At 44.7% G+C, this 22,771-nt stretch overlaps 2 protein-coding genes across 6 annotated transcripts in view; both read right to left on the bottom strand.

The window, feature by feature from the left end:
* Positions 1 to 219: 219 nt before the first annotated feature.
* On the bottom strand, positions 220 to 9,214 carry mki67 (marker of proliferation Ki-67). Its single transcript, XM_072373960.1, has 16 exons — positions 9,045 to 9,214; positions 8,395 to 8,496; positions 7,870 to 7,951; positions 7,636 to 7,751; positions 7,168 to 7,237; positions 6,974 to 7,049; positions 6,176 to 6,808; positions 5,844 to 6,067; positions 5,083 to 5,761; positions 4,851 to 4,966; positions 4,494 to 4,668; positions 4,240 to 4,389; positions 3,241 to 4,139; positions 3,100 to 3,145; positions 2,409 to 2,987; positions 220 to 2,210 (listed from the first exon to the last, which is right to left on the bottom strand). The coding sequence occupies exons 2-16, from the start codon at positions 8,481 to 8,483 to the stop codon at positions 496 to 498; spliced, it is 5,649 nt and encodes a 1,882-aa protein (XP_072230061.1). The 5' UTR covers positions 8,484 to 8,496; positions 9,045 to 9,214; the 3' UTR covers positions 220 to 495.
* A 1,210-nt stretch (positions 9,215 to 10,424) lies between these two features.
* The window catches only part of raraa (retinoic acid receptor, alpha a), a 125,290-nt gene continuing 112,943 nt past the window's right edge, over positions 10,425 to 22,771 (bottom strand). For all 5 annotated transcript variants that reach the window (XM_072372951.1, XM_072372953.1, XM_072372952.1 and 2 more), the window contains 6 exons: positions 18,822 to 18,963; positions 14,041 to 14,201; positions 13,745 to 13,921; positions 13,447 to 13,651; positions 13,121 to 13,279; positions 10,425 to 12,954 (listed from right to left, as the gene is read on the bottom strand). In XM_072372951.1, coding sequence (XP_072229052.1) covers positions 12,758 to 12,954; positions 13,121 to 13,279; positions 13,447 to 13,651; positions 13,745 to 13,921; positions 14,041 to 14,201; positions 18,822 to 18,963 — 1,041 coding nt within the window. In that variant the 3' untranslated portion in view covers positions 10,425 to 12,757. The remainder of the gene's footprint in view (positions 12,955 to 13,120; positions 13,280 to 13,446; positions 13,652 to 13,744; positions 13,922 to 14,040; positions 14,202 to 18,821; positions 18,964 to 22,771) is intronic.

Below are 22,771 nucleotides of genomic sequence, written 5' to 3'. Positions count from 1 at the left end.
AGATGAGATACTCGTTCTAAACACATCGGTTCCCATAGTCAACATGTGAAAATGTTACGTGAAATTACGAATCAATGACTTGGCTTTACTTTGAGATGCAAAAAGACCTGAATTAGTATAAAAAGCCTCGAGGCCATCTGGACAGTCGTAAATCCCACCTTGTGCAGCCGTATCCAAGAAAAGCCGCAAATGCTGATAAAGAAAACCATCGCACCAGTCTTTCCATTGTAGTACAAAAGAATTTAATAAACACTTTTTTCCCCCCCACAACAATAAAATATTTGAAGATTCGATGAAGAATAACATACAACTTGTCAAAAACCGAAATAAAGGCTTAAAACAATAATCCCTGCTGTACTGGAACAAAAAGCAGTGCTTAATTTTCAGAGGATAAAACTACTCACTATAATGCCTTAAAATGTAAAAAAAAACAATGACAAGTACAAAAACGCTGAGGAAAAACAGTAATTATGATGGGACTATGTACAGACGCATCTACTTCTTAGCTGATCTACCTCGCCGGGTTTTCGGCTGCGGCTCAGCTTCCACATCTTCAGGGCCTCCCTGACTCGCCACATCAGCGACCTTTGCTCCACGCCGGCCTCTCTTCACGGGCTGAGCTTCCGCAACTTCAGCTGAGAGATCATCCTCTTCAGTTTTGTTGGCATCCTTGGACATGGTTTCCCTTTCGGTGTCAACTAGGTTTGCAGCTTTTGACTTCCTACCCCGAGTGGCCTTAACCGGTGTTGCTTTTGGAATGTCGAAGACTTCCGGGTCCAGTTTCCACTTGACAGATCTCTTGGACACCTTCGGGTCGTCAGCAGAAGCTTTGCTTAAATCTTCGGAGGGTTCGGCCTGGTTGGCGGTCTCCTGGGCCTCGTCTGATGAGGGCTTTGCAGCACCTCGTCTCCCCCTTTTTGCTGGCTCGACTGGTCCCGGAGTAGACTCCGGCGCCAGCACTGCGGCTTCTTCGCTGGTCTCCTCAGGAGGAGGAGCTGCACCTCGACGGGACCTCTTCGCTGGAACAGCCTGTGAAACCTCAGCTTTTGCTTTAGTTTTTACTCCCTTTGCCCGGCTGGATTTTAGGACTTGGACACGTGGCTCTGCATTTTTCTCCTCTTGGAGCTGTTGCTCGAGCTCAGGATTTCCAGCTTCAGCAGCTTCCTCGGTGACCTTGGTTTCTCTCCTCCCTCGTTTAGGTTGCTCTGATGAGCCAACATCTTTGAGCTCGGTGGACTCCAGACTTACACTCTCGGGGTCTGGTTTTGCTTTCCGCCCTCCTCTCCTGGGCTTTGTGGCCACACTCGCCTGTTCAGTTGTTTTTAAATTAGCAAGTGGAGTTTCTGCCTTCTCTGGAGCGACCGTTTCTATGGTTTGGACATCTTCTTTTGGTTCTACAGGGTCCCGCTCAGGCTTTCTTGTTCTCTTTAATTTTTGAGCTGGCTCTTGGGAGTTAGGAGCCTCCAGTGGAGTAGTCTTGACATCCATCGTTTTATCCTCCTCCTGTTTGGCATTTCTTCCCCTCTTTGCCCTGACTGGAGGCTGAGACTGCTGCTTGGTGTCCACGTTGAGAACCGTGTCTTCCGCCACTTCATTTTGTTCGACAGCATCAGGTTTAGGCTTTCTTCCTCTCTTGGGTTTCCCAGCAGCGGGGGGAATGGGCTGTTCCTGTTCAACACTCGCTGCTTCAGATTTCTCTGAGTCAGAGGGTGTTGGTTTAGTTTTTCTCCCTCTGAGCGTCTTTGAGACGACTTCTTCTGCTGGGGTTACAGAGTCCTTCTCTTGAATGGTATCCATCAAAGCAGCTGGGGAACTGACAGCCTCGGTGGAAATCTCTGTCATCATCTGGGTTTCAACAGCTGAGGTGCTTTCTTGAGACTTTGCATTTCTGGTTCTTGTCGTCTGTTTAACAGCAGGGGGTGCTGCAGCTTCCATTTTCCTCCCTCTTCTTCCTCTGACTGCAGCAGGAACAACCGGCTCATTTGCACATGCCGCAGCCTCATGTTGGTCCTCGTCTTCTTTAGGCTCCACCAGCTTTGCTCTTCGGCCTCGTGCAGGTTTCTTCTGAACCACGGCCGCGGTCGTTTCTGTGACTTTGCAAGCTGTTGTCTCCGTGTCGGGTAAATTCTCAGTTTCAGTTGCCTGGACAACAGTTGCCACAGCATCGGATTGGTTTGCATCAATTCCACCTGGCTGCTCACTGCTTGTATCTGCGTTTAAAACAATGAGAGTGAAGGAGAGAGAGTTACATTTACCCGACTCCAGTCTTCCTTTTGATTAATGCCACGTACATAATAATGAACACTGAGGAATGCGAGACATTTACTGAAACCCTCTGATTTCTGCATGGGGGGGGTCAAAACAGTTTTAATTACCCTTTGTTCAAACTAATAGGAAAGATAACTTACCTTTTTGGGTGTCAGCTGCTGGAACATCTTCAGTTTCCTGCTGTTCAGGGACTTTAGGTTTTCTTCCTCTCTTGGGCTTCAGCTCAGCCTTCTCCGGTGGTGGGGGGGCCTCATCAGCTTTGTGCTCGACATCAGCCGATTGGCTCTGTTCACTCTCAGGTTCTGGAGTACTTTCAGTCTCGGCAGCAACCTCTTCAACTTTTCTGGCATTTCTTCCTCTTTTAGGCTTCAGAGCAACTTCAGAAGGCTGAGGGACACTTTCTTCCACTGTGGGCTCAACTTCCTGGTGTTCAGGGCTTTCTGCATTTCCACCTCTTGTTCTGTGTCTGACAGCAGGTGGCGCCGCAGCCTCAGTTTTCTTCACTCTTCGTCCTCTGACTGGAGCAGCGATGACAGGATCTTCAGAAGGCTCCGGTGCCTCCTTTTTGTCCACAGCGTCGGTGGCTTTTGCCCTTCTTCCTCGAACAGATTTCTTCTGAGGGCTACGATCGGTGGCAGATTCCTCCACTACGGGTGAAATCTCATCTGTCGCATCCACTTTGGGTTGCTGCTGCGGTACAGCTGACACAGTTACTGCACCTTCATTTGCATTTGGTTCTACAATTAGGAGGGAGGAAAAAAAACAAGTTTTTACTAAGTTAATCATTTCACTCATGACTCATCGATTAATCTTATTTTCATCAAATCCAACCTTTTGTTTCTTGGACACCACAATCCATCAGCATTAGATCATCATTCTGTAAAAGAGAGAAAACAAATAGTAAATAAGAGAAGAGAAAAAAAATACCTCACTGAAGTATTTGACTATAGATGCAAGCTTTTCAGTTGTTACCTTGCTTGGCTCCAGTTGACCTGATGGGTCAGTCGGTGGCTCCTCCATAAGCTCCTGAAGTCCCTCAAAGTCTTCCACTGGAGGATTGCCCCTCAGCCTGGGCGATTTCATCAGCCTCTTGAGCCCGAAGTTCTCCTCGACAGGCTTACTCTTCTGTTTGGGAGTTTTCACGAGCCTCTTCACCACATCTTCAGCCGGAGAACTCTTCACCTTTCCCACAGCACCAGTGACAGACACGGCCTGGGACCCGTTTGCGAGTGGCGTTTTCACAGCTGTTACTTCAGACTGGCTGTCGGACTTCAGCACTTGTGTTGGTGTCTGAAGAAGCTCCTTTACACCATCCAAACTCACATCACCGACCTCTTTGGGTTTTGGAGTCTTCAGAAGTTTTCCTCGAAGGTCCTCAAGGGCTTCAACCTTCTGTTTTGGGGTCTTAAAGATTCTTTTGACTCCAGTTAGGCACTCTTGTTGCTCAGACTTCTGTTTAGGGGTTTTAAGGAGTTTTCCTCTGATGTCCTCTAAAGGTTCAGCTTTCTGTCTTGGAGTCTTCATGATCCTCTTGACTCCTGTGAGACATTCTGGTTGTTCTGCTTTCTGCTTAGGAGTTTTCAGGATCTTCCCTCTGAGGTCCTCTAAAGGTTCAGCTTTCTGTCTTGGGCTCCTCTTGACTCTGGGGAGACACTCTGGTTGGTCTGGCTTCTGTTTGGGAGTAGTTACAGAAGTTGTCTTCAAATCTGTGTGCTGCTGTCCATTCGACTCTGACTGAACTTCCAAGGCCGGGGTGTCATTACTGAAGCTAGATTCTTGATCTCCATCAAGGAGGCGTTGGACTGCCTCGCTGTTGTATTTTCTACTCTTCACTGTGGATGCAACACTCAGTGGAGACACCATCATCTCACCTATAAGATAAGCAGAAAAAAGAGCAGTGTATAGATATATTTTCACCAACTAAGTCCTAGCAAGCTTATTCTAACAAATCAGCACAAGAAGACAGGTTACCTGGCTCCTCTGGTGTGTTCAGCACCGACGGTTCCATCACAGACGTGCCCCGACTGCCAGCTGGTGTCTTTGTGGCACTGCTCTCATTGAAGAAAGATGATCTCCTCCTCCTCCTCTCATTCACAGGGGTTTTAAACATCTCGGAAATACCTGGAAAACCCAAACCAAAAAACATAAGAAGCTACAACCTTAAGTCCAGAATATAAATCAGAGCAACTGTTCCCATTTGTTACGATGGATTAGAGGCAACTTACCGGTCAGGTCCTCGTCCATTTTCATGTTCTTTGTGAGGACTGCAGTGTTGGTGACCACTCGTGGCGCCGCTCCGATTGGGTTCGCAACTCTTTTGTGAGCTCTGCCCACAACAATGGTGACCGGTGAAGCTGCATGTCCGGTGCTCACGAGACCCTTGAGTTTCCTGGCAGGAGTCTGACACGTTGAGAAAGAAGTATTTTCAGTTTAAACCTTCTTAGGGGCATAAGCAGAGATCTCTTGCGGCGCCATGAATATCCAAACACCTCTTACAAGTATTGGCTGATGATCACAGAGAGTTTAGCTTAAAAACAGGGGTGAAATAAAGTGAAGTTGAACCCAACTCTAGAAAAACCAACCTGTGGTTTGGACACTGCTTTCTTCGTTGTCTTTTGGGGGATCTTTTTCTTTGTTGGAGCCACGACTGGAGCCTTTGTTTGTCCAAATTTAACAATGTCTGCCCAGGAATTTAAGACTGGAAGGAGAGTTTTAAGAAGCATGAAGACACAAACAATGATTCACTGATATTGGAAAACATTTTTCATTTTCAATTCGTAGTCCAAAACGTATTAAAGACATCTTTTGAAATACCTTTCATGGATACCCGTGAAATCCCACTCCTTCTCTGCAGTATCTTCACCGCACTCTTGGCGACACTTGGAGTCTTCCGCGAGGCGCTCTTCATGCTCTTCCTCTTCAGAGGTACTTTCGGGGTGACGGCGAGCAGAGGCTCCTGGTCAGCGATGGCGCCGGCTTCTGCGGCTGGAGGGGGGGTGCTGATGCGGGACACGGAGAAGCGACCTTGCACCGTTGGGGTTTGGACTCCTGAATCCATGGGGGTTTTAGCTGGTGTCACACCAACCAGGGAGGTATTTTTCACAGAGGCGGGACTTGAAATTCCCAGAGAGGACCTTCTTTTGTTAATGGGAGTAACTTTGGAGGCTGTGTGATCGGGAGTTTTAGGCTGTTTATCGACCTTAGGAGTTTCCACTTTGTTTTTGGAGGGAGATCTCCCCATTGCGACTGATGGACTTTTGGATTTTGGTGAATTCTTTGCAGGAGTTGCTGCCTTGGGAGAAGCAGACCCAGATTTGGGTGATTTACTTGCAGGAGACGCTGTCTTGGGAGACCTCTTCCCAGGGGATGCAGCTTTGGGAGAAGGAGACTTAGATTTGGGTAATATGTTGCCAGTTGGAGTCTTGGGAGAAGTACTCTTGGCCCTTGGTGTCTTCTTAGGTGATGGAGTCTTTCTTTTTGCAGGACTTTGCTCCTATGAAAAGATAAAAGTAACTTTTAATAGGAGGTCATGACATATGGCAATTATACATGCAAGTCCAAGCAATCATTCTTACTTTGATCAAGCCAATCACAGAAGCTCGTCTAAGGAGAGACTGCTTGGATTTAAAGAGAGACAAGCTTCTCCGTGGAGCGGCTCCCTTGCGTAGTGGAGAGTCAGGAGGCAGCCGTTTGTCAAATAACTCCGGGCTTAGTTGACCTCCGAAGGAAACGCGCTTCCTTTTCATTGGCTGTGTTGGCACGTCTGCCCCAAGTTCTCCACTCTTGCGCTTTTTGGACTCTGAGAAGGAAAAGTTGACTTATTAACATAAATGTAACAGTCATATTTGCGTAATGCAATTCAAATGAACACACACAAGAAAATAAGAAAACAGTATTGTATTAAAACCTTTTTCTGCTTTCCCAGAGTTTCTTGGCGATGACCTTCGAGGAGTCTCCATTTTCTCGGCTTCCTCCCCTTGTTCCTCTGCTGCAGCAGTCTTAGCTGGTGTGGCCTCCTTGCTCCTTCTTCTCTTAGGCGACTTGGGTGTCTCAGCAGCGATTTGCCCAATGACCTCACCCACACCGACCCTTTGAGGAGTAGCGCTGTTTCTTCTCCGTGGTGAAGTTCCTTCAGACTTGTTCGCGTGTCCAGCTTCTCCCGCTCTGAATCCGTCAGCAGAGGGAACCTTGAAGAGCTGCCCCTGCTTCTTAACAGACGACGGGGTGCCACTGACTTTACCCTCAGGACTAGCCATGACGTCAGCGTCGTCCTTTTTGGGAGCGATGGGTTTTTCATCGTTCTTCTTCCTGACAGAAGCAGGAGTGCAAAACCTCGAAGAAGGCGTCTGAACCAGACTGACAGAAGATTTGCGGGGGGTCTTGACATCCAGAGATTTCTTGATCATTTGATACAGATCGCCAAAGGGAGAGTTGCTCTTGCTTTGCAGCTGGCCACCATCTTCCTTGGACTCCAACTCCAAAGTTTTCTCAAGGGATCGTTGGATGTTGTCATGGTTAGCTCCATCTTTGAGATGAGGGTCTAAAAAAAAAAAAAAGAAAAGAAAAACATACCCCCCCCCCCCCATTAATTTCCCCTCTACTGGGAGATTACAGATTATGTAAAAACATAATAAATATTGATTTCAAGAATGCAGTTTTTAAGCAAATCAACAGCTGTCTGCAGCAGACACAATTTCATTCTCACCTGTGGATACTTCAGAGAGCCTCTTTTCTCCCTTCTCAGCAATACGGGCATCACCCACATGCTGATCTTGACAAACCTAGACATAAGATTATTCCATCAACACACATTTGTAAAGTCATCTAATTCATAATTAGTGCAAACTAATCCAAGAACTGGGGATAGCAGAGGTAAGTAATAATAAGAGCAATTATTACTTTGAGGGTTTCCGCTTTGCCTCCAATGGAAGATCTCTTCTTAGGTGTAGGTGCTGGTGGGTACTCAAACCTACAAAAAAAAAAAAAAAAAAAAAAAAAATTACAACAAAACATGATATCTCGTTGGTTGGGATCCATCATGAAGACAGTAGCATGAAAAAAGGACGGTGGCCCTAATGCAATTCAGTGCAAACAGCTGTCTTGCTCACTGTGAGACTGAAAAAAGAAAAAAGAAGCCGTTCCCAGCACTAACTGATAATGAAAAACGGCAGAATAAAATATCCCAAGCTGGAGAAAGACTTGTTTGGAGATTGTTCCATAAAAAAAACAAAAATAAAAAAAAAAACACATCTGCACGTTAAGGGCTGGGAAAATATCGTCTCGACTAACAGCTGGGAATACAACTGCTATTCAGTTTGACATCGAGGAAAGGAAAAAGGTGCCAAGATGTTTCTTTTCCACGCTCACCTGAAAGAACGATCAATAATGGTTATAACATCTCCATGTTTCAAGCGCTCAGACTGCTGAAGATCCTTTCCATTGACTCGAGTTGGATTGGACGAGCTGAGATTGGTCAAAATCACCTGGGAGAGACACAGAATCACCTCAGAGTCAAAGGAGCTCAAAGCACAATCACTGCGAGTTACACTGACTTCTCTAGGTTCCACGGTTCACATGTACATGTTAAGTGCGTTTCGTTACCTCTTTATTTTCATTCAAGTCAATCCTGCAGTGTTCTTTGGAGACATGAGGGAGCTGAATACGAATGTCACAGTCAGGCCTCCTGTGGGATCAAAGGGGAGCGCAGCTAAGGCAATGGACATGTGGCAACATAACATGTCATGCAGCAGCGATTAAACGAAAGTCTGTGAAACATTACAGTTTACAAAATTTAAGAGGGAGTGTGAATCGGAGGGTTAAATGTCTATTATATTTGGGCTTTATCTTAGAACTGAATTGAACAAGAGCACACATGTAAACTGACGTCATCAACTCAAGGTCCTCCTCCAAACTAAGAGCTTTAACACCATCTCTCAGGGCCAACATATAAACGAAAGACTGACATGTGCTGTCTGTTATTTATCTTAAATGTGCAGCACAGTTGCTGCGTTTGGGAATAAACTAGAAGTACCATATTTAGAAGATACGAGATGATTTAATCCAATTCTTCAAAGACATGACATACTTAAGAAGCCCAGAAAGCATTTTTTTTGTTACCGTTCTCACCTTCCAAATAAACATGTCGCAGTAAGAGGAAACTCAGTCCCGTCTCCTCCACTCCTCTTAATCACGACTATTTTTCCATGCAGTGGCATTTTGCAACGTTACCTGAGGACACGACCAAGCAAAATTTGGTCAAAACTCTGGAAAACTGAGGCAAACGAACGCAACCACACTTGATCGGTATAAAGTATAGCATTTGAAATCACACACACCGAAGACAAACTGTAAAACAGACAGAAAATAGATTTTAAAAAAATACTAACAATATTCTGTACAGAACGATAATTTTGCCAAGAATAGATGACATTTAAATTCTCTGTAGACAAGGTTAATGTAAAACTACGTTTTAATGCTGCAGACCAATAATAATGAATCGAGATTTAAACACTAATGACAAATCTGCGAAATCCCACGTGCGACGTCGCCTCCAAAGTAACACTATCATCTTGCCAAAAAAAAAAGCAAACAAATAAGCATAGTCGTTAACTGACAACGTATAAACCAATACTTCCCTTTCGGCTACACATACAGCTCTGTAAGTAATTTAGCGACAACATTATATCGTCAACGTATAAGCTTGACGCTGCGTCGCCTGGAGAACACAACAAAACGAAAAACTTAACGTTTAATTGGAATAGTCAGTGAAGCTTTACCTTAAAAATCCGTTCAAAAATACGTCAACGTCTGGCAATCCATAAACATCAACCGGGATGTTACAAAGTGGTTTTTAACTACAATATCATATCAGACTTTAAAAAATGTAGCTACAGGCCGAACTAGCGACAAGGATCTAACGTAAACTACAGTGGACAGCGGTTCCTTGCTGCCAGTAGTCTCTTCCAGCGAGGTGTTGCGGTATTACTCCGCCAAGCCATGCACGCGCAGTTACTATACAAAAATACTTGGGTTAACGAATGTTTTTGTGTATAATATATGTATTGTTTTCCGTCACCGAATTTCAAAGTTCTGTTTGACTGTCTGAATAAAATTTCACTTGCGTTTCCATTAAAGGGCCTATATTGTTTACAAAGTTGGCGGAGCAATCTCCCTTCAGTGAAGAAATCGTAATTTGAAAATATTTGAAATTCCGCGCGAAGGCTTATGATTGGCTGAATGTTGCCCACTCGCTAAGAGGGCGGGGCACAGTACGGAAGCGATAAAGCTAGAGCCATTTCTTACAGTTCATTCAGATGCTTCACTTTGAGCTTGTGAATTTAAAATTGCATTTACATATAAAATATAATACGTCTATAGATGTAGACACACGTGTGTTGTAGAGTTAATGTTAGAAGAAGCTCTAGGAATAATAGTAATAGTAATAGTTATATATGCACAACTGTAACCCGTAAAAAGAATATTTGGACCATTATTCTTAATTGCTTTTACGTGTTTTCTGCAATAACGTCCCATCTTTTTTTAAGTGACTCCTTAATCACGGTTGATTACAAGTAAGTAAGCTAAAGCAAAATAATATTTTGTGAAACGCTTGCATCGTGTGACGCGTTAAAAGGCAAGAGCACGATTGAATATCGAGCCTACAGCCTCGTATGAAGTAACACTGTTTAATATTAATGTTACCTTCATCTTCACCTGAAGTCTTTTAATAAGAATTGCATATTCTGATCATCAACAGATGGTGCACAATGTAAATATAGTCAGAATAATCTTTTTTTGAAAATTTTTTAACCAAATCTATTAATCCCCCCCCCCCCTGAACAGTAACCACAAGTCAAAATTGCTTCAGCTGGAGAAATTTTCTGAAACTGACATAAGTGTAGTATTTTTTTATAGCTTTGAATACAGCTTTAAAGACTGGACACATACTATGTATATGTTAGAAGATTTCATCTTGATCTGGATGAAATGAAAAATTGAAGACACTGACAATGGATCACAAAGAATTTTTCATTTTCTTTTTTTTGTTGAAGGTTCTCCGACGCTTCCTGGAACTGTCAAAAAAGTTAATCGCCTCGCAACTGCAAAAGCCTCTAGAACAAACATGACACAAGAACACCACACACACCCACACACACTTCATTATTAAATGTTGGTTTTATTTTTTCATCTTTTTTATTTGTTTTTTTTTCTTCTTTTTTTTTTCAAAGTTCTTTATAATCTTGACAAAATTGCAACATATTCCATACTTTTCATTTTTGACGGTGTGTCTCTTGTTATTCCAGATTAGCTGTGGCGGGGAACATTGTGCGCTGTTCTGGACAGGTTAAAACCTAAAAAGGATGAAAGCAGCCTTTTACCGTACAAATAAAAAGAACACACACTGGCATCCTATGTCGCAACGCTTGAGCGCTCAGGGTCCGAGTCTCTTTGCGCAAGTCCTGGTCTGCCAGACCTAACAAAAGTGGGTGATTGGAGAAAAATTCAGGGGCTCAGTAGCAGAAGTGTGTACACATGTGCATTTGTGATTGGAGGCTTAGGGGTTGCATCACAGAACATAAACATAACAGGCCAAGCACACAAAAATGATTTCTTCCTGAGACATTGGTGCATTTACAGTAATGATGGTCCAGATGACGTGTATTAATGGTGAAGGCGTTTTGGTGTAAAGTGAGTCACACGGCGCAGGGTTGCTCTGGATCCGGCGTAAAGTCAAATGTTTGTTCCTACCACACGCTGCCAGGGGGAGATTTGTGAGGGCTTTCATCACATTTGGGACCCTAACTTACCTGTCTTAACCCTGACAGGGCAGAGGGACCACTACAATCTAGTCTTCTCCCATCCGTTACAGTTTGATCCATTCAGAGAGTACCAAGAATGACAAGTGTTTAATACAGAGTTTATACACCGTTCCTTCTGTTATAACTCTCTGTGAAGCCGAGCTCGCCAGGCTGCAGATGGCATCTAACTCACCATTTTTGTTTCTTTATTTTATTTTTCTGCTACATGTCCAAAAAGCTACGCCCCGACAGGAGTGCTACCTTGTTTATCTACTGCACATGAAGAAAAAAAAAACAAAAAAAAAAAACTTTAAAATGAAAGGGGGCAGAGATGTCAATTGTTTGTGAAAGCCACATTCTGAACAGCCAGTGATTGGTGAAAGGTCTGTCCACTATTTAAGCTGGACACACAAAACATGAAAGAACTTCCTTCAGTAAAATGTGCTCAAAAATGTATTTTTTTCTTGATTCACAAACCTATAAACAAAAACACATAAAAGGTATTTAAAAAAAAAAAAAAAAATCAGGTGAAGCCTAAAACTCTTCATAGTTTTAAAGAAATGAATACAGCTTATATACACAAACTCAAAGGCTACTTAAAATACACCTTAATAATGAATCTTCATTAATTTGATTTCTTGAAAGGACCTGTGACCATATCATACAACAAAGTTCATACAATCAATTTTTCATTCTCTTGGAAGAAAAAGAAAAAGGAAAAAAAAAAAGAAAAAAGGCAAACAAATCCAACCTGGAATAGTAGGTGATATTCATTGTTTTCTGTGCACATTTGTGTGTTTGTGTTTGCATGTATAGACTTTTGAGAGAAATTTCAACATCTTTTGCGTTTTGTTAATTATAATAATATACAAACGTGAAACTTAAACGTCCCTCTCTTTACTCTTGATAGGTATGAAAAGATTCAAACGGTGAGGGAGTACAACAATCTCTAATCTCAGCTCAGTGAACATGTCCTCATTTCAACCTGCAATTGTGTTCAGGACATGCCAATCACAATAGTTCCTTAGTTTTTCTATATATATTCATATATCTTTTGTACGAAATCTGTTTTTTTCTTCTTTTTTTTTTTTGTTTTTTTAAATTGGAAAAAGAGGAAAAGACCCAAAGTCTTTGAGGAGTGGGGCCTCAGCAAGTCCCAAAAGTTGCAGTCTGCCTCAGAGTACAACAACAACAACAACAACAACAAAAAAAGTGTCTGGTGTTCGTCAAGTCAGTCTGTATTCATTGTCCTCGTCCATTTATTTGTCCCATTGTGCCACACTCGTTCTTAGTTTCATTCAAAACTGGTCTCTGCTGCACCCAGATTCGTTTCCATCAGTCTTTTTGAGAAAGGTGGAGAGGGGAGGAGCAGCAGTGGAGAGGAAAGTGGGGGGGGGGGTGGGGGAAGAGTCATCAGCAGTGTTTACGGTGTGGTATCTCAGAGGCATCCCCTTTCCCCGGCCTGCTCCGGCCTCACCTCCCCTCACGTCTGGACAGTCTTCCTTGGTGAGTGCTGGCAGGTCAGGTGGTGGGGACTTGTGTTGTAGGGGAGGAGGAGGTTGGCTCGGCCAGCCTGTGTTCAGCAGTTAGGGTCAAGGCCCTCCTCCTTTGCCCCTCTTCAGAACAACAAAGGAGGAGACAGAGACCAACATGAAGATGGGAAAAAAAAAACCTTAAAACACGGGCCGCTACTACGGCGATTGTGTGGCTGGGCTGCTTTGGGCAGAGCTGGGGGAGAGACTGGGACTGCAGCTGCCTGGGGGGGCACCGCTGGGCCGACTGCCCGTGGCCCCGCTTTCCAGACCCTCTGAGTTCTCCAGCATCTCCTGGATGAGGGGCGGCATGGAGCCAGGGATCTCCATCTTCAGCGTGATGACACGCTCAGCTCCTGCAGGGAGTATTGGAAAGACAATAAAATGTCAGCTACCAAAAGGTATAGAGGCAATTCATTCTTAAATTCTACTTCATTAGGATAGGAACGAGAGAAAAACAAGGAAGATTGTATACTAAATGTCAACGATCATCAACATTGTTCACATTGGCAGACAACAGACCTTTAGCACTGATGCTTCTGAGGTCAGTAATCTTCATCAGCATCTTGGGGAACATATGCGGTTTGTGGGGCCTCCTCTTCCTTACATAAATCTTCAGTGCCTCCAAAAGGGGTTCCTGAAGGATGTCCACCTTGTCTGCCTCCTCTAGGTCCTGTCGATCTGTGGAAAAACCAACAAAGTACATAAAACCATTCAGTATCCCCTCTAAACTGTGTTTGCTTTCAGGTCAGAGAAGGAAGGGGTTTAATGAGCTTAAGGCTTTGGAACACCTTCCGATTTTTATTTGCCGGATAATAGAAAGAATGTTTTTAAAAGGTGTGTCATACCTCCACACAGCAAACAGATGGCGCTAAGCAGCCCTGTCTCTGCGTCATCCATCTCCAGGGGAAGGAGCTGGTTGGCGAAGGCAAAGACCAGGTCAGTGAGGGGACCAAAGCCAGCATTGTGCATCTGGGTTCGGTTTAGCGTGAGTCCATCTGAGAACGTCATGGTGTCTTGCTCTGGTGTGTAACGTGTGCAGATCCGCAGTATCTGTGGAAAGCCAAAAAACGAGTTAGTTTGTTATAAATCTAATCTAGAATTTTGTATCGACATGAGATTCTTTTTCTGGGCCGCTGTTCGTACCAGAATGTCCAGACAGGCGGCTTTGAGCAGAGTGATCTGGTCGGCGATGGTAAGCGTTGTGAAGCCGGGCAGCTGCTTCGCGAACTCCACGGTCTTTATGATGCACTTGGTGGAGAGCTCGCTGAACTTGTCCCACAGGTCTATGTCCAAGGATACACGTCGTTCTGAGCTGTTAGTCTGTAAAAAGTCAAACGTTTACAAAATCAATTTCGTTATAGATGGAGGCCTCGACGACAACTTCGAAAAGGTAAGAGAACATAGAGGGACACGCAGGTGGCCGGCCTCATGCCACTGACCGTAGTGTATTTGCCCAGCTGGCAGAGAGAGGGGAAAGTCTCCTTGTGCGCCTTGCGAACCCTGTCGATCATCTGCTCTGTGTCAGGACTCAGCACGTAGCTCTCTGTACACTCCTGTTTCTTCTCATCCTTCTTCTTCTTGTTCCGATCGTTCCTCACCGCTACACAGAGCAAAGAAACACAAGAATTAACTCTCGACAAACCGTAAACCTGAGCCGATCGCTTCATAACTTTGCTAAACTGCGGCACATTTCAACGATCAAAAAAAAAAAAAAAAAACCCAAAACAAAATATCTTCATCTATTGCAAACTGCTGTACAGCGCGGAGTCTATGCAGCTCTTAAAATGCATGAAGACGGCACACAGTCTGCATGTTACTCTCTGTTGTTGTTACATGCTGCCACCAAAGCAGAGAAGAAGATTTAAAGGCAAAGTCATCTTGAGGCAGGGCTACTCTGTGTACAGCCTGCAGCAACCCCATTTTTTGTTATCAGACACTTAAAGATAAATGTTGTGAGACAGCTCCATCCAAGAAGGGTTATGGTAATGGAGAGCGTGATGGGGGAAAGATTCTTTTTAAAAAGAAAATTAAAAAAATAGAAAGAAAAAGCTTGACATAATCCACTGCCGTTTCCCTCCGGGCGATCTGGCTGAGAGTAGTGTGCTCACCCCAAATGATAAAAAACACTAGGTGGTGGTGGGGGGGGGGGTTGTTTAGCATTGGAATCCCATTACAACCTCGATGCATTTCTCCCAGCCCATCTAAGCTGGCTGTGACAAGGTTGTGTATGTGCGTGTTGAGGCTGGGGGTGGATTGGGTGAGATGGGGTTCTAGTTGATAAATAGTACTGGAGGATGGAGCCATCCATAAGGCTGACAAATTGCCACAACTTTCATTAGGGGTCCCTGCTAATCTAATAACATAATATGACAAATATCCCACCTCTAATGGTTTTAAAAGGGCTCGACTGTGGAGCCCATAACCGAAAAAACCCTCCAGCTTTCTCTCTTTCACTCTCACATCCCTCCCTCGTTTGGATGTTCACACTCTCCTTGGCATCCTCTCAGTTTGTTTCATTCTCCATTGATACACGGTCTATTCTTTTCAAAACAGCATGTTTTAGCTTTAAATCATCCGCCGCTGCTCTATCAGCTCGCCCATCTTTATCTGCACTCGAGGGAACCTGCATTTTCCGCTCGTAGCTGACCCAAGATCAGAGTTTCCTTGTCTTAATCCAAACCCTCACCGCTGAGGGTGAGAGCGCACGGGCTGATGGGAGATCAGCATCTTTGACAGAGAGGCCTGGACTGGGGCCAAGGAGGGAAAGCACTACTTTATGCTGCTGCTCATTCATCAGCCCACAGACAGGCCTCCCTGCCAGGGAGAACATTAAGGGAAGGAGGAAGGCGGGGGCTGGAAGTCTGATCCTGCATTATGTTACTGCTAAGCACTGCTCGCCACAACAAGAAATAAAAGAGAGCCTGCTGCGATCATGCTAATGCATTACTTCGCAGTGCTTATCGACTCTTATGAGGCAGGCTAGTGTTGTCATCAAAACAGTTTTTAATGGACAGTCACGACACCGCACATCAAAATGCTTTTCACTTCCATTTACGCGGATGATGTAATTATGACTCGCTTAGTGAAAGAACGGCCTGTTTAACGACACTCTGCTTTGACTACCGGTTATGTAAAACTGTAGTAAGCTGCTCAACACATCAGGCCTGCCCTGTTTATGGCTCTGATTGGGAATCAGTGTTCTGTTTGCCATGAGGGGAGGGGCAGAGGGCTGCTTAACAGTCCATGTGCAATTAATTCACAAATAAAAGTGGGGCATCCCTAGTGCCCAGACATTACCCGCACTGACAAATTGGCAGCACAATCATAAGCCGCACAACACAATTTAATGAAGTCATTAAAGAACTATTAGGCACGACTGGCGATCTGTCATGGCGAATTGCCACATGCAATAACTTGAGGGGGGGGGGTGCAAATGTAAGAAATACCGCCTTGATTTCTTATCGTACGCGTGGACGCAAATGTGCATTTGATGGTTTTTGTTTTTGTGTGTCAGCTTCAATAAATGAACTTTTCAAAAGGCATTATGAATGCAAATGAGGGAGGCTGCATTCTGGATTGTTTGTAGTTACTTGCTCATTGCATAAAAATGATTGATAAGAACCAGTGTGTACCGTGTGCAAAATGTTGTGACGGAACACATACAGGCATCACTCAATCATTCATTTTCAAAGAGTATTTGAGCACCGTGCCGTGTATGCAGTGTGTGTTTGCAGCTGTGTGCGAGACGGAGAGAGGTGGGTAGACGGGGATAATTCGCGGGAGGAAAATTAAAGCGCTGGCAGCTCGTCCATCACACAGATTACATTCAATGGAAAGATAAAAATGTCAATGTTCCCCCCTGCTCCTGCTGCTCGCAGCGCAGAGCCACAGTTGACAATGATGAAACCCCCCCCGACGCCTCAGCACCTCTCGTTTCTCCAACACCCCCTTCTCACAACTCTAGGTTTTCATTCTCGCTCACTCGGAGTTCAATAGTCTTCCTGCTCGCAGCCTTCATCTTTCGCTATATACCGCCTCCTCGGCTGATGTTATCCTCACTTTGCCCTGTTCTTTATCATTCTGCGCTTCATCTTATTTTACTTTTATTACTTTTTCTATTGCTGAACAACACCTTCCGCGCGGAAAATGTGGACGATAACTTTGTGAATTTAACCAAAAAAGAAAAAGAAACGGGAAGGTTACACTGAGGGATGGAGGAACACAAACAAAACAGTCAAGTGGATTTGGATTATAGACATACTGTATATTATCCATGTACACACACAGAAAATAAAGAGGAATGTCCCGTTTTTCATCATAAAAGCCCTTAAAAACGTAGCAGCCCCTCAGGTGCGAGTCACTGGATTTGTCTAACATTAAAAAAAAGAAAAAGAAAAGAATTTTTGCACTGCATATAAATTAATCCATATGTCCTATAACCTTATTCATAGAAACATTTCAATATATTTCATCTGCATTTTGGCTTATACTCCACACGGTCAGGTTAATAGTAAAACATAGTTATAGGCGTTTCCTTTGTAACCCTCTTCTTGCTCCCAACACTCCCCCTCCCTCTGATGCTGCCATGCTTGGCACTGCCACCTGGCAGAAGGCCTGGCACTGCCGTCTGGAGCTGTCTGCCAGCAAACACAAGGTCACCCAGACGTCCCGGCGCTGGCGGGGGGTCCACTTTCTGTAAGCATGTGTGCTTGACAGAGAGTTTAAGGTGTTCTAAGTGGTGCTGTCTGAGTGGGTTTCTGTTCAGGCATTTTTATTCATACCGCTTTGTGGTGTCACCTTGTACGCGCATAATTTGAGCGCAAGCAAGTTATTATGCGCTCTGATGAGCGTGTGCCGTCTCGTGTCAGTGTCGGAGGCAAAGAGAGTCCCTGCTGGCCCCAGATGGCCTCCCTCTCCCTCACTCCCAGCTCAGACCAGTTTCACTGGCCAAAGTCACTGTTGCGACTGTTGCACTCTACACAACATGGAAAATAAAGCACTGCTACTATTTCAAAAGCACATCTGAGCAGAAAATCTACAAATCTTCAATAAAATGCCAAGGCAGGAGTTCATTCAGAAAACCATCTCTCAGGCTCGTTCTTGTGAAGTTCTACATTTTAACCACTAGGTGGCACTCCAATTCCACCATGGCCTACTCCCTCACACAGCGTGTCTCAGTGTGTAAAAAGAACTGGCTGCTGTGATCCTTCTAAACATGATTAATGGCCCCATTCAAAGGTAAGGAGCTCAGAGGATAACTTCTTTTACTGTAAGCCACAGTTCTGCAGCACGGGGAGCGCTTCTTGCACTTGCTGTAGCAGAAAGATGAGGTAAATAGCGCTGGGAAGATGGGAGGCACAGAGAGATGGAGGCTGCATGCACGTGATGGGAAGAGAGGTGCTACACCTTCCTGTTTGGATCCGATATTTCCATTTACATAGCATTTCTCTGTAGCGATTACAACAAATGTGTCCAATAGACACACACTGATAACGTGTAAAATGGTGGTGCATGTGGCTGTGTGAGGAACTGTGTGTCATGTGACAAAGTTGAGGTAAAACCCCTGCTGGCCTTTTAGCTCTCTGTGGTCACACCTCTACCAATTACTTTATCAAGTCTGACTGCCTGTGTGTGCGTGTATATGTGTGTGTATGTTCGCACAGCCCCCAGGGTGCAATGATGAGAGCAGACGCCTGCTCTTTCAGTCTCGGCAGGTGAGAACATATTCATCACAGAAGCCTGCCAAGCCTGGCGACACCCTGACTGTTCTTCCCGGTCTCCATCACGGCTGCCTTTTCTCATTTTTCAATCTAGTCTCTCGAAACAAAACAAACGTAAACAAAAGCGGAACCATCTCACAGATATAAGGGAATCTCACAAACCATATTCCGAAATATATTTAAAAAATTAAATCGTTCAAAGGGTAAAAGCAAATATCTGATTTGTGATATTACTTTACGCTTTTTTGGAGTAACGCCAAACTTAATAGAATTGTCTCACGGAAATCCGAAAAAATTAAGCATGAACATTCACACCTGAATCCCAGCCAAAGCTGATACGTTGTGGGAAAAAATGTCAACAAATGCTGAGACTTAAGGCCTCCTGCAATGGTACCGCGCCAAGCCCCTTGAGCATTAAAGAACCACAATGAGATATCGCACTTGGCTCTGGAGGCCCTCTGGTGGCAATACATTCTGGGAAACAGGAATTTTATACTTACATTCTTTAGACATCCCAACTTCCAGGCACTTCTGTAACCGACAGTACTGGCAGCGATTGCGGGTGACTTTGTTGATGATGCAGTTCTTCTCCCGGTGACAAGTGTACACCATGTTCTTCTGGATGCTTCTCCGAAAGAAGCCCTGTCCACAAAGACACAGAGAGAAGGCGGTGAGTCGGGAGTTTGTGGAAGCACGGGCAGAAAAGATATCGTCTTTGCAAATAAAGAACTGAGCTAAGTTCGGTGTTTCTGCCAGTATCACATACGAGCCCGTGGTGACACTTTACATCCATTTCCCAACATAAACAGATCAACTTGCACTGTTCAAACAAGTGACATTAAAAAGAGGCGATGCATGACGGCCCTTTACCATACAGATGCAATTTAAAGGCATCGAACCATCAAGCACTTAAGTCTGTAAAGGGCTTAATCTGTGACATATGGTAGTGCTCCATTTACCTCAGAAGCCGATGCAGTGAATGGCATCTCACCCAAGCCGACCTCCAATTCAAATCAGAAAATCAGTGGGATTTGCTCACTGTCCAGAACAGCTACTGTATCGTAACGGAGCATGATGCTACATTTTGGTGTAATTCTTCAATCTTACTTGGGGGAAACTGACAGAAATCGCACAAGACTGCCCAGCTGCCTGGTAATGTTCATTTGAGAAAAAGTGGTGGTGGGGGGGGCTATTGAGGTGAAAAGCACAAGACTACCAGGTGTCAGAGAACTGTGACCTAGTTTAGCCATCCTCAAATGAGTAATTATAGAGCCAGGCCAAGTGCATATGATCAGAGACCAACAACAACACATCAGTTCAAAAGTCATGCATCACAGCTTACAGCATTCTTAACATTGTGCAACTTATAAAAAGTTGCTCTGTCCAATGAGCGTCAAATAGAGAAACGTTTTTTAAAAAGCACAACAAGCAGGGCCCTGGACAAACGTGATACGTGTCAGTGTCAGGGTTGATCTAATGTAGTGGGTCATGTTTTGGTGGGCAGGAGCGTGTTTGGGACCAGGGAGGGAGGGAGGGAGGGAGCCAATGCAGAGGGATTAGCTTTGCTGGCCAACAGATGGCTGGTGGACATAAGCCCACAATTTGTCCTTCCCAGATCACCAGCCTCTTCTCACATCTCCCGTCCGTCACCACAGAGTGGAACTGAGTCAGACTTGTGATGAACTACAAAGAGGAAGCGTGCACGGTATGTCATGCGTTTCATCTGTTTGAGCAAGGCACTACCACTGTGGGTGCAGACTGTCTCACGCCACTGTGTCAGACAGTTCCACAAAAAAAAAACACTCACAATTTTAACTAAACATAGGTTTCCTTGAAGCAATTCAAGCCAGACACGAATGGTTTACCACCTCTGGCAGACAGAGTAACACTCCCCGGAAATGCTAAAGACCTCAGCAAACAACAAAGTGAAGACAACGAGGCTTGTAGTTTTAATGTTATTTCTGGCTGCTGATGCTGAGGGATTAGTCTGTGGTCTTTGTGAGCGCGCGTATCATCTCCTCTTTGATCCGACAGTGCCCTGACCCTGACCTGCGTGTCAGAAGGGGATTCATCCACTCCCTCCTGACACCATGAGTCGCAGGTGCCCCCTCGCAGCATCTCCTGATTGGGTGCCGCTGTCAGTTCGTGGGCCAGTCAGTTCTTCCCGCCCTTCCTGCCCTCCCTTCTTCTTCTTTTTGGAGTCATTGCTTCCTGCGGCCCTTAAGCCTCTTTTTGTATCAGCTCTTAATCCAACCGGCGACAAGAGCCCTCGGTGGGTCTGTCAGCCACCCTGCAGGGCTTGGAGGAGAAGAGAGCTGCAAGGAGAGGGAGGAGAGAGCGGCACGGATGGCAGCGACACTTTTGCGATTACGTATGCCGCGTGCTCCTCCTCTCAGTGCCATCTACCTGTGCATTATGAGCCTCGCGTGTTTATGACTGCCATCCACTTTGCATGCGTGTGTGAGGAAATGCGTTATTAAGAGGGAAGTGGTGGGGGTGGGGGGGGGTGTAGGGTTGTCGGGTTCACACGGAAGCACTGGAGTCCTGTCTTACATGACTTTCACGCTGTTCAAAGATTAAGAGTGCATTCCAAGCCTCCTACTGCGGCCATGCATTTGTTAATATTTATGTTGTGCGACACTGTCTCTGTTGCTAAGCAGAGACAACATCTGTTTGGCATGAGAGCATTTGAGAAACATAGCAAACGGGACATTTGTGCATGAACTCGCGTTGGGGGTTTCTTGAAATTGGTCACATTTCTCACTTTGTAGTGTGCATCAGGAAGACATATCATCTTCTCCACTCCGTCATGCCTCCAGGAATAAAAACATAAACACGGGGGGTGGGCATGCATATTTAATGCTTTAGTGTTAATATCTGCGGGCGAAAAAGAAGTGCATTCCTGGTAAGTATGTGCAGGCAGCAGAACTTTAACAACAAATGAATGAGCCGTCTCCAAGTAGCAGCGATCATCATGAACCCCTGTTTCCTCGGTTTGCTGCAGCCCCCAGGAAAAGTCTTTGTAGTTTGGCATGCTGCAGCAAAGCCCACGCTGCTAACCCTCAACTTACCCCAGTCTCAGATGAGGTACCATATACATTCACATGCCTGTAGTCTTGAATTATTGAGTATGCTAAGCCAAGTCGTTTCCTCTGAAGTCAGAGAGACAGTGAAAGCACTCCGAATTTTTCAAATTCACACAGCAGATATTGAGTGGGCAGGCAGCCGGCTCACGGGTGAGGGACAAGCTGATGTTAGCTGTTGAACTATGAAGATTGTAGTTGTTGAACTAAAATACTCTCTGTGTCTCTGACACTGAGATCATTTCTGTGCTGCAAGAGTCTGCCCTCTTTCTGTTTTCTAAATACTCTGACATATCAAACTAATATTAAGATGTGAGCAAACCTGCTCCACCCATCTCATTTTCAACTCAAAATCTCATTAACAGCAATTACGTTACCTTAATACTCATTACACTATTTATGTGCCTATAAGAATGCCTATAAGTGCCTCAGAGAAGCAGAAGCCATGTTAAGTAAAAAAAAAGATTAAACGTTAAGTTGCTCCAAACCTTTTGAAATCAAAATAAGTGTTTAATAACTGCTAACAAGTGAGGAAAAATGGACACACATGAATGCAAAGCAATTACAATCACGATGCAAACCATTTGCACATAGCTGGGCAGTTGCTAATTCTATCAACCGTTGGCCTTAAGCCTAAATTACAGCACATAACCACATTAAAATCCTAATTTGATCAGTTAAAACAAACTGGGCACCCCTTTTCTGGACCCACAAGACATCCCATGACCAAAACATTTGCATCATTGTTCTGAAACTAAGCACCAGTTTTCAAACGGCGAAATTTGATTACGCAACTGCATTGATCGCATCTAGACAAGGTCAAAAATGACCCAACGCAGTCGCACACTAACGCTCACTTTCTCTGGGTGTCATAAATGTGTCATGTATGCAGACATATACATATCCACCTCGCCCTCCTCACAATCTCTTTCTTCTGTTCGTATTAGGGCTGCAACTCAGTTATTTTCACCATCAGTGAGGTGTATCAGTAGCTGTTTAGCTTGGTGGAGCAGCAGAGCGAGCAGCTCTCTTTGGTTGCCCGTGCAAAGCAGCTCTGGGGTCAGCTTTTATTTACTTTGTTAACTTTTTATATGTTCCATTTGGGAAGTAGGTTAAGTTTCATGAATCCCTCAGAGGGTTCTTGTTAAAGGGTTACATGTGTGTATGCATGTGTGAGTTCAACTGCACGCTTTCCCTGTGCTCCCCTCACCAGGCATTCTTTCCTAACTTTTCCCTTCCCCACCCCCACACTCTGAAGCGCTGACCATCTTTCTTTCAGTGTCAATGAGTTCAGCTGTGGCCCCAGCACCCCGTCCACCTAATCTTCTGCCCCTCCAACCATCCCCACTTCTCCCCTGTTCTGCCTC

Source organism: Leuresthes tenuis, unplaced genomic scaffold (assembly GCF_036924035.1).
Source record: "Leuresthes tenuis unplaced genomic scaffold, fLeuTen1.0.hap1 SCAF_20, whole genome shotgun sequence".
In the NCBI taxonomy this organism is placed as follows: Eukaryota; Metazoa; Chordata; class Actinopteri; order Atheriniformes; family Atherinopsidae; genus Leuresthes; species Leuresthes tenuis.
The sequence above is the reverse complement of the archived record's forward strand: the minus strand, read 5'-3'. Positions and strand labels throughout refer to the sequence as shown.